General features: G+C 43.2%; 1 protein-coding gene across 2 annotated transcripts in view; it reads left to right on the top strand.

Annotated features, from left to right (window-relative positions):
* MVB12B (multivesicular body subunit 12B) overlaps nt 1–10,622 on the top strand; it is a 329,258-nt gene extending 318,636 nt beyond the window's left edge. The window contains exon 11 of one of the 2 annotated variants that reach the window (XR_006354679.1): nt 8,968–10,622. Coding sequence is in view for 1 of the 2 variants with exons in the window: in XM_043981503.1 (XP_043837438.1) it covers nt 3,699–3,731 (33 nt within the window). In the remaining variant the exon portion in view is untranslated. Of the gene's footprint in view, nt 1–3,698; nt 3,905–8,967 lie in introns of those variants that run through there. The other variant, XM_043981503.1, reaches the window with a different exon arrangement.
* Nucleotides 10,623–11,535: the final 913 nt, after the last annotated feature.

Raw genomic sequence — 11,535 nt, 5'->3', positions numbered from 1 at the left:
TCTTTTCTTTCCATACAAATGACCTTTGAACTTATGGTCTAGACATCACAGTCTGGGACATCACTGCCTCCAGCCCTGTTATTGCCAGATTAAAGAACCCCCTCCCTATTTGGGAAAGAGTATATATAAAGCAGAGGGAGTACCATCTGGTCAAGTGTGAGAACATAGAATGTCAGAGGGGGAGGAACCTTAGAATAGAAACTCCTAAGCTAGAAGGAACCCAAGAATGTAGAATATTAGAGAGGGAGGGACCTCAGCAAAAAAAAAAAAAAAAAAAGTGCATTTTTTTAAGTGCATTGTACCAAGAGTAAAAAAACAGGGTTCGAGTCTTGCCTACTACTTAGTGATTGTGTGACTTTGGGCATGTTATTTAACCTTTCTGTGCCCATTTCTTCATCTAGAAAATGATACTTACACTGCCTTCCTCATAGATTTATTGTGAGAACCAAATGAGATCGTGACTATAAAGAACTTTGTAAACAGTAAAGCACAGGGCAAATGCTCTCTTTTTCATTACCATCATTATTATTATGTAGAAAGGAAAATGTGAGAACTGAAAGGGATCTTCTAACAATTCAATTCAACACAACCATTAAGTACTTCCAATGTACAAGGCATTGTGCTGAACACTCAGACTAGTCCATGCCTTCAAAAAAATTGCCTTCTGCCAGGGAATGAAGGAATGGATTGTTAGAACATAAAATAATAAATTTTGGAAAAATCACAAGAGTCGCTCAGATTTATATAATGCTTTGAGGTTTACAGAGAGTTTGGCTTTCCTGACAACAGCGTGGTGAGGTAGGTAGTCTAAACGTTACTATCTCCATTCTGCAGGTGAGGAAACTGATTTAGTGAGATTGTAACCCCAAATACAATATTGTTTATACTCCCTTTATAATACCTCTCATTAGAACATAGAATTTTAAAGCTGAAAAGGACCTTAGAGATAATAAAATCCAACTCCTCAGATGCATGACTGGTACCCAGTAAACAGGTGCAGGATTGCAGTCTAGAAGAGACCTTGGAGGTCACCTAGTCCAGAGTTCTCAGTTTACCCTGGAGGAAATGGATCCAAAGTAGTTAGGTTACTTAGATTCAGGCTACCCATTAGATGATCGGCAGAGCTGGGATTTGAAACAATGTGCCACAACATTCTTTCCATGACACTGCAGTATCACTTCAATAGTCCCTGCTGTTCTATTTCTTCTCTTTCTTTTTCTTCTCTCTCCCTCAGTCTTTTTTTTTTTTTGGTGAGGCAATTGGGGTTAAGTGACTTGCCTAGGGTCACACAGCTAGTGTCAAGTGTCTGAGGCCAGACTTGAACTCAGGACCTTCTGAATCCAGGACTGGTGCTCTATCCACTGCACCACCTAGCTGCACCCCCCCCAGTCTCTTTTAATGTTTTCCCTAAGTTCCTTAGGATCATCATCACATGATAACCATTGAGCACCTAAGTTCTAGGAACTAAGGCATAAGGAATTATATTGTAGCCACTGCCTTCAAGATGCCTCTAGTCTGTTTGGAGAGCTCAGCTATGCATATAATTAAAGTATAAAGTAACCCACAGCCCCCTTTCCTGTTTGTAGTGAGAGTTCAGAGAAGAAAGAAAGTATGGACAATAGTTGCTAAGGCTAAGGAGAGCTTGCTCAAGGAAGTATAACTTGAACGAGGTCTTTAAATACATATACAGTTTGGTGAGAAGAGATGAAAAAGAGACATGCAATAAGACTGGGCATGGGTGTCAGCATAGTATGTAGATGATTGGACTTGGATTTTGGAAGACCTGGGTTCAAATTCTGCCTCCAACAGTGATTAACTTTGTGACTAAGTCACTTAAACTCTAAGCCCCAAGCAACTTTCTAAAACTATAAATTATAGACAAGTGTCATCAAGAGAAGAAGTTTACACACCACTGAAACCACAAGCATATTATTGGTATTGACATATTCTTGGCACCACATTTGAAAGAGGAACATTACTCATCTGAATTGCACCCACAAAAGGACAATGGGCATGTTGATAGGATGTCATATCTTAAGAGTTGGATGAAGCATATGATATTTGACATGAAGATTCAGGAGCATTGTAACCATCAAATATCTGAAGCACCATCATGTTTCTGGACTTAGCCTGTGTTGTTCCACAGGACAGGACCAAGGGTCAATGGCTACATATAAAAACTGTCAAAATCTTATAAATGTCCAACCAATGGTATGAGCTACTTTATTTAGGTAGTAAGTTCCATGTCATTTAAAGTGTTCAGGTAGATGGTGGATATCCACTTACTGGGAATGTTATGGAAGAATTCCTGGCCGGGTAAAGATTTGACTAAATACCCTCTGAAATTCTGTTCTTGCTTTAGGATTTTATTATTAACAGAACTTTCCCGATAATGGAATGTGTTGTCTTGTGAAGCAGTAAGCTCCCTCTCACTGGAAATGTTGACAGAATGTGAATGATCATTTTTCTGAGATTTCTGCTTTGGATGGTAAATGAGACATGATGTTTTCTGAGGTTCCTTCCAACTCTAATATTCTATGATTTATAGAGGGGGGGAAATAGAGTTCTAATCTTGGCTCCATCAAGTGCTATTATTATCCCCATTTTAGAGTTGATGAAACTAAGGAAAACAGAGGTTAAGTGATTTGCCCAAGGTCAAAAAGTTAAGAAATATTGAAGCTAAAGTTGAACTCAGACTCTGGGCCCAGCACTCTATCCACTGTGCCACCTAGTTGCCTCTGTAAAGCCAAAAAAAAAAAGGTCAAGGAGATAATTCCTACCCTCAAGGAGCTTACAATTCTAGGGAGGTGGGGGTAAGAAACAAAATGAACACATTCTAGCACCCTCTCTGGTTTTACTCCTCGATCCACATTGGCAGTAGCAGGTTGGGACCTTAGAGGAACAGCTGCTACTATTTTCACGGTTTCTAGGAGTAATATTGTGGGTAATAATCGTACTATGGGGGGCCCATGAGCCCCAACCAGTGTGCTTCCCCCTTAATAACCAACAAATAGACTCTATTGTTTAGTTAATGTATTTATTCAAATGGCATCACAACAATATCCATATAGTATTTTCCCTCCAAACCTAGAGCATATTTTCCCACAAAGACATAAAAGAATCTATTGGGAGTGGGAACAATTTAAAGTACAATGGTAGTGAGGCATATTTGTAGGAAACACATATGAACAAAGTACTCACAATTCCAAGAACAGAGATTCCTTACAAAATTTGCTGAGGAGCATGGCATTGGGGAAGGATGAGCTGTTGCTTACCTGGCCTGGCTCCTCACTGGGCATAGTGTAGATGGATGGATGGATGGATGGATGGATGGATGGATGGATGGATGGATGGATGGATGGATGGATGGATGGATGGATGGATGGATGGATGGATGGATGAATGAATGAATGAATGAATGAGCTGGTCTTGATCGTGATAGGACATGGGGTCTCAGCTGGGCTGGGTAAAGCAGGTCATTTGACTTCACTGTTGGTTCCTCACCAGATTTGCCTGCCATTGGACTGGAGGCAAATGCATAGCTGCTGCTGGGCTGAGCCAGATAGGTCACTTTTCTGTTTAATTCCTGTTGGGTGGTACCACACCCATTTCAGCTTCAGTGCTGCAGGGCTCTTTTAGAAAGGAAAACAAACCTTATCCTAGAATTAGTAGAAGCTTCTCCTCTTTGACTCTTTCAGATCCTTGGTTCACCACCTCCAGGCAGAAGGTAGGAGAAGTCTAGACTCTCCTGTTCGACAATCCTTTCTGGTTCAGAGGTGACTTCAGTTTTTAGACTCCACCTTTACTTATGATGATCAGACAAGTTATACTTCCCAGATTCCTGTTGGATCCTATGCAGATGACTAGCTGGGAACAGAGGTATTGAAGCAATGTGTGCCCTGAGGCAAATTCATCTTCTCACACCTTTTCATGCCTAATCAAGCTGTTCAAGCCTCAGACCCTTTCTAAAGGTATTTCTTTAGCATTTAGAAAGCCTTCCCTTCTACATTTTTATGCCCCTGTTATTTTTCTTTTGCTCCTTCAGCTTTGCTGAAGTGCCCTGTTACAACAAAAAGTAAACACAAAGTACATACAAAGTAGCTAGATTAATCTACAGGGGGGGGGCAGTTAGATGGCTCAGTGGATAAAGGCAGGAGTCAGAAATACCTAAATTCAAATCTGGCCTCAGACATTTACTAGTGTGATCTTGGGCAAGTCACTTAACCTCTGACTGCCTCAGTTTCCTCATCTATAAAATAAAAATAATAATAGCGCCTACCTCCCAGAGTTGTGAAGATCAATGGAGATATTGTAAAGTGCTTAGCACAATGCCTGACACATAGTAAGCACAATATAAATGTTGAGCATAATCGTCATTATTAATTTCTAGAGGAGAGGGCATTTAAAGGTGAGGGGGAAGGGGAGAATCTGGTTAGGCCCCCCCTTTTTCTCACCTGTCTCCTATGAGCCAAAGTAGTTTTCGACACTTACTGCTCACAAAATCCTAATTCCTTTATAGTAGGAGAGGGTTGGGAGATCTGGGAACCAAATTTAGAAGCGGAGTATTTTATCATTGGATCATTTCACCTATAATTATGTGAATTATGGATCTGATGTATGGCAGCCACCTCATGGGAAGAGATGGTGGATGTCTATAGAGCTTTGTCTGCTATTGCTATTCCCCATACACATTATTCCATCTCCTACCTTGAGTTTTTGCACAACCTTTCCCCCTCCTTGTAGAATCCCTAGCTTCCTACCCAGTACTCAAGTGTTATCATTTACAGGAAGTAAAAGCTGATCCCTGCCCTCCAAGTGCTAGCACTCTCCCTTAGAAATTACTTCCCATTTGCTTGGTGTGTACATATATGTATTATATTTGTGCATGTATATATGTATATATCACATTGTATATACATATATGTATGTGCATATATAGGTATTATATGTCTATATCATGTTATATACATGTGTGTGTTGCATTACATGTTTATATGTGTATATATTACATGCATATATGCTTGGGTGTGTTGTTACCCCAATAGATTATATTTTCCTTCAGGGCAGGAATTTGTTTTTTACTTTGTGTCCTTGGCACCTACCATAATGCCTGGCAGATAATGGGCACTTAATATGCACATTGAATAAATGAATGAATTAAAAAACCACTTCCTTCCAACAGGGGGCCTCTCTGTGACACAAGGGCAATGTAGGAGAATTTCTTCTACTGCTATGGAGGCAGTGAATATTCTAGTTTTGTTGTTCATGTTGTCGTCCTTAGTGTTCTTCTTAGAGAAATTTCTGCTCTTGTCTCATCTCTCCTCATTTTCCCACTGTTTATATACATATTCACATCTTCTTTATGCTTTAAAAATATTCTCTTGGCCATGCCATCCCTCAACCTATCTTCCAATATCTCTCTTTTTCTCTGATAAATTCCTAGAATCATTCTTAGAACCCTTGGGAAAAAACACCCAAAGTCAGCTAATCCAACCTGTACCTAACCAAGAATTCCCTCTACAACATTGCCAATAAGTCAGCCAGCCCTTCCTTGTAGATTCCTAGTGAAGAGAAAACCATCACCTCCTAAAACAACCTATTTGCTTTTGGCTAGCTCTGGTCATTAAGAAGTTATTCCCCCCTCCCCCAGTTCAGCCTAAATCTGTCTCTGCAGGATCACTAGCTACTTAGGTCCTTGCAATCTGGTTTCTTTGTCTCATAATCCTCCCTCCCTTCATGAACTCATTTGCTCCAATGGGTTTAATTTTCACGTCATTGCAGATGGTGTCCAAATCTATAGTTTGGGGGAAAGTGTAGACATGTACACAGCCTCTCCCCTGAGCTCCAATCCAACATTTGCTACTTCCTGTTGTACTAGCCATTAGGATATCCCATGAGCACCAGAAACTCAATACATCCAAAACGGAACTCATGATCTTTCCTCCAACCTGCCCCCTCCTTGAATCTTCCCATTTAAAGCTCAGAGGCATCTTTGCCAGTTTTCTCCCTCTCACCCCTTAAATCCAATCACTTGTGAAGTTTTGTCAGTTTAACCTCTGCAACATATTTCAAACCTCTCCCCTTCTATTCTCCCTGCTTACACAGTGACCACCTTAGTTCAGCCTCTCATTGCCTCTCACCTGGACTGTTCATCACCATTTATTAAGCACCTACTTCATGCCTGTTGTTAAATAGATTCTTAACTAGTGTTCCTGTCTCCAAACTTTCCCCCTCTCCAATTTATTTTTTACACAGCTGCCAAAATAATCTTACGAGCAAGGAAGCATGGCATGATGCAAAGACCACTGGATTTGTAGGCAAGAGACATCTGCATTCCAAGCACTTACTACAAGTGTGACCCTCAGCAGGTAGCTTAACTTCTCATGTACTGCTTACCTCACAGCGTTGTTTTGATGAAACTTCATGTAAGCCTTAAAGTGCTATATTGTTGCTTATGTTACTAATGCATAGGTTTGACCCTCTCTTCCCCTCCAATAAACCTTCAGTGGCTCCCCATTGTCTGTAGATTAAACATAAGTTCTTTGTCCAGTATTTCAGGTCCTCCTCAGTCTGTATCACACATACACACACACAGACACACACACACACACACACACACACACACACACACACACACCTTTAATGCAGCTTCGTTTCATGTTATTCCCCACTCTAGCTGGCCTACACTGCTAGCTTTTCCTCAAGCTCCATATGCCTCTTGCCTCTGTGCATTGGGACAGACTGTCCCCCACGAGAGGGGGTGCAGTCACTCCTTATTTCCACCTATTGACGTCCTTCTTTTTCCTTCCAGGTTCAGCTGGAGCACTAGGTCTTTTGTGGAGCTTTCCCCTATTCCCCCCAGCTCAAAGTGCTCTCAAAGTGTTTTTCCTAGAGGACTGTCATGATAATTCTGTTCACAGCCATCATATTATACTCATTTGAATAAATATCATACATCTCTCCCCCACTCAGTAGAATAGAAACCCTTTGTTTTTATTTTCATAGCCCCAATGCCCTATGGTGCCTTATATGTATTAAACAATAAAAGCAGAAGAGACAGGAGCCAAGAAGGGGCCTTGGAAATCACCTGGATAGGGGAGGACTCAGAATCATCCCATCTGACCAGAGCATAGAGTGAAAGAAGGGGAATGGTATGAGACAGTGTTAAACCCTATGAGGTCAATAGTGTCAATGCTATTTTAACTCATTTAACAGATGGGGAAACGGAGACTTGGAGAAGCAAAGTTGCTTGCCATAGGCTACACAGTAGATGTGTCAAAGGCTGGACTTGGACCCAAATCTCTTGACTCTTGACTTGCCTTTGTGAATAAACCTTTACCAAGTGCCTTGAGTAAGCAGCAAGCATTCAAGGAAAGGGGGACAGGCACCCAGAAACTGAATGTGGCATCAGCTTAATGAGAGTAGGGCTAGATTGTAAAGGAATATCAAGAATTATAGTCCTTTAGATTGTTAACTTGTTGAGGGCAGGAGCTCTCTTTGTTATTAATTGTATCCCCTGTGCTTAACACACTTCCCCATATGTTGTAGGCACTTGATAAATGTTTTGTTGATTTATTTGACCAGAGTAGGGTTCAATTAGCCCGTTATGGACAGTCTAGATTTGATAGATTAGAAAGAGCTCAGGATTTGGAGTAAGGATTCCTGCATTCTGATTCCCACACTATTGCTATAAGTCACTTCCCCTCTTTAAGTCTCAGTTTCCTCATCAGTAAAATGGGGGTACATACTCTCACAACCTATATCATATGGTCTTTCTGAGGAAAGTACTTTGTAAACCTTAAAGTGCTATATAAATGTGAGTAATCATTACTATCATTTTACTATTATTAAAATCAGGCATGAATACAATATCTAGGTGATAGATCAAGAATTCTTGCCTTTCCTTCAGGATGAGGTCGGGTCTGCACTTCTCTGCCTAGGTCCCAACCATGGTATAGTAGAAAAAGACCTGAATTTGAAGTCAGGTTTGAATCTTGATGCTGTTACTATCCACTCATATGACCTTGGGTAGTGACTTTGCTCCTCCATGACTCAGTTTTCTCCTCTGTAAAATGAGGGAGTCTAGATCTAATTCCTGACCAATGAATTATGTCCTCACTGGGGGGAGGAGGAGCAAAGAGTGGAGTCCCCTGAGGGAAGTTGTGTGGGGATAGGTCCAGCATGGACATGGGCCTTGCCCAAAGACAGGAAGAATGGGGGAAAAGGAGGGTGGAAGGAGGAATAAGGAATGAGGCGTTTATGGCTTGTGACAACCCTTCCAGAATGTTCACTTAAAGGGAATTTGCTTTTCAGGCCAAGTTGGTCCCACCTTTCCACCTTGCTCAGTTTCCCATTTGCTGTGGCTTCCAATGCATTCTGGGACTTGGCAGCATCTCCAGCTTTCGTCAGTCCCCCAGATGGCCACCCACAGAGCCCTCCTCCCTCCCCCTCCCGCCACCTCCCCCCGCCTTTGCAGGGTTTCTGCTGGGGATGGGATCTGGGCCATGGAGCAAAAGCTGTGCTGAGCACTTGAGGCGGGTGTGGCCAATGTGTCCCACTCTCCAAGCCCATCAGAGTCTGTCCCAAAGCAGGGATCTGGGGATCTAGGATTTGTGCATCCATCAGGCTTGGGGGAGGGAAGCTGGACAGGGAGCCCTTTGCGGCTCCCCCCTGGGCGGGTTTTCAGCTGCGAGGGTCCAAGAAGTCTTGGCTGGGGCTGGGAAGCTTTCACTCCAGAAAGCTTTATGAGCTGTAATGCTGTGTGCTCCTCTTGGGATCACCTGGGCCTGTCATCGCATGCTTAGGGGACACTCAGCAAAGGAGCAGGGAGGGAATCCCCTCGCAGTCCCACCGCACGGAGCGCAGGGTCTGTGGCTCCTCGGCCACTGCCCAGCAGGCAGCTTCACAACCCGATAGAACTTGGGAGGGACCTTGGAAATCATCTCATTCCATCCCCTCCTTTTACAGAGGAGGAAACAGAGGCCCAGAGAGCTGGAGTGACCTGATGAAAGCCCGAGAGCGGGTCCTCTGACTCCCGGCCTAACGGGCTTCTCACTCCGTCGACAAGCACGGGGCCAGGCAGCTACAGCTTGGCTGTGACCACCTGCAAAACCAATTCCCGAGCGGCGACAAGGGAATGGCGGCTCTTTCCTGCTGGAGGCTGGGGGCCCAAAGTGGGGGAGGCCGGGAAGGAGGTGACGGCGGATTTCCCTGTAGATGCTGACGCTCAGCCAGACAGCACTTGCTCTCCGGGCTGCAAAACGCACGAGCTGGAGCTGGAGGACTCGAGTTCTACTCATCCCCAAACACTAATTCTCTCTATGTCCTCAGGCAAGTCGCTTGACCGCCCTTGGTCCCAATTTCCTCATTTGTAAAATGCGTTGGTTGAACTAGATGATCTCTGAGGTCCCCTCCGGCTCTTCAGCTCTGAGCCTGCGATTTAAGCGGCTCCTCCAGTTCTGACTTTCTCAATTCTATGCTCCGATACCCTCTATCCCAACATCCCGTCCAACTCTAGCAGTTCCATCTCTTGGGATCCTCCCAGGCACTGAAAGTGGCCTCTGACTCCTTTTCCTTTGCTTCATGCCTTTCCCTGCCCCTCCCCCAGCCCCAACCACTATTTGTGGTATTTACTTAAAATTCAAGAAAAAAAGTAGAGTAAGCTTAAAGCTGAGCTCACCATCTATGGTTTAAAAAATTTTTTTTTTGAAGTTTCAGACACTTGTTTGGACCCAGGCCAATTCTGTAACTTGAGCTTCTGCCGTCCATTATGTGGCTTGGAGGCGAACATCTTGCTTGCTTGCCTCTCTGTGGAAGTAGCATAAATTCCCTCCCTCTCCTGAAGCGATTGTAAGCAGATCTTTCAAGACCTCCGGGAAAAAAAAAATCCAAATATGGCAGTTCTGGGACTTGGGGGAAGGGGAAGGAGAAACTGTGGGCCTCAGAGACAGAAGAATTTGGCAGCAACTAATTTTGCTCCCCCAACAAACCCACTCTTGACTTTAAAAAACCCTGGCAACCCTCCCTCATTTCATTGCAGAAGAGGGGGACTATGGGTGTGGAATATTGCATATACTGTCAGTGGCCATTGATACATTGTCTGAATTTGCTGACCATTTTGTTGGGTTTTTTTTTTAAATATTAATCTTTGTTTCAAGGGAGCAGTTACTGCAGAGGAGGGATATAGGGAAATGAATATAATATAAAACAAGAGGCATCAATTAAAAACACATCTAACCTTGCACAACAACAGCAACACTACCCTGGCATTCTCTAGGAAAGCTTTAGAAAATGGAGAGTATAGTGAATGTTCATGAGTTCGTATCTAAATGAGAGATTCTGGATTCTAGAATGCCAATAGGGTTACTTCTTCAATGTGCCAAAGATCAAAGGAGGGAAGGAAGAGAGAGAGAAAGGAAGGAAAGAAAGAAGAAGGGAAGGAAGGAGGGAGAGAGAAAGGAAATGTACTTACTATGTACCAGGCACCATACTAAACAATGGAATATAATTATAAGCAAGAAGAAAGAGAGTCCCTGCCCTCAAGGAGGTTACAATCTAATTTGGGGGAAAAACACACAGAAAAGGGATCTGAAAGGGGGCAAGGATATGAAGGGTGGGGATTTGTGGAGGGGATGGAGATGAAGGTATCCAGTGAAGGGGGTAGGGTGGGGCACAGCTTTGAAGTGTTGAAGCCCAGAAGTGGTCCAGGAGGAGATGAAAGCCAAGCTGGGCCCCTCTACACAACAGTAGTAATGGAAGCTCCAGCAGGAACTCACCAATGGGAGAAGTGGATAGGCCTCACAGAAGGATAAAGAACTGGAATTGGAGTCAGAGGATCTAGATACAAATCTTCACTCAATTAACCACTTTCCGTGGGACTTGGGAGTGAATCATTTCCCTTCTCTAGGCCTCAGTTTCCCTAATCAGCAAAATGAGGGGGCTGGACTCATTCTCTAAATCCTATGATACTCAAAACTCAAAGGTATTTCTAAAGGTGAGAAAGGGGGGTTCAGAGAGGGAAATAGGCTTACCCAAGGCTGTCCAGCAGCAAATGGAACTCCAAGCCTCAAATGCAGACCTTTTGGCTCTGGACCTAGGGCTTTCCTCTTACAGCACTGCCTCTCCCCAGAGGGGCGGGTCCATGTGTGGGCACAGGGTCAGCACATCTGGAATTCCTAGCCTGAGAAATGGTGACATGGGAAAGACAGTAGAGCCTTGTGGGTAGATCACTGAGGTCAGAGTTAGGAAGACCTGGGATTGGGTCCCACCTCAGTCACAAGCTGTGTAATGATAAGGAGATAATGAATGTGAAATGTCCCACAAACCTTGTGCCGCTATAGAAATATCCATTGTTATTATTATTATTATTATTATTATTATTATTATTATTATTATTATTATTGTTTCATTCTCCTTGTCTTTATTCAATGGAACTCAGATAGAAATGGTCCTGGTGCTGGTTACTATCTTGCTATTATTCTTTTGTATTTAGAGCTCAGTGAACTACTAAATGGGTGGATATAATGATTGACTTAC

The sequence above is a fragment of the Dromiciops gliroides genome, chromosome 2 (genome assembly GCF_019393635.1).
Source record: "Dromiciops gliroides isolate mDroGli1 chromosome 2, mDroGli1.pri, whole genome shotgun sequence".
Taxonomy (NCBI): Eukaryota; Metazoa; Chordata; class Mammalia; order Microbiotheria; family Microbiotheriidae; genus Dromiciops; species Dromiciops gliroides.
This window is presented reverse-complemented; position numbering and strand designations above follow the sequence as displayed.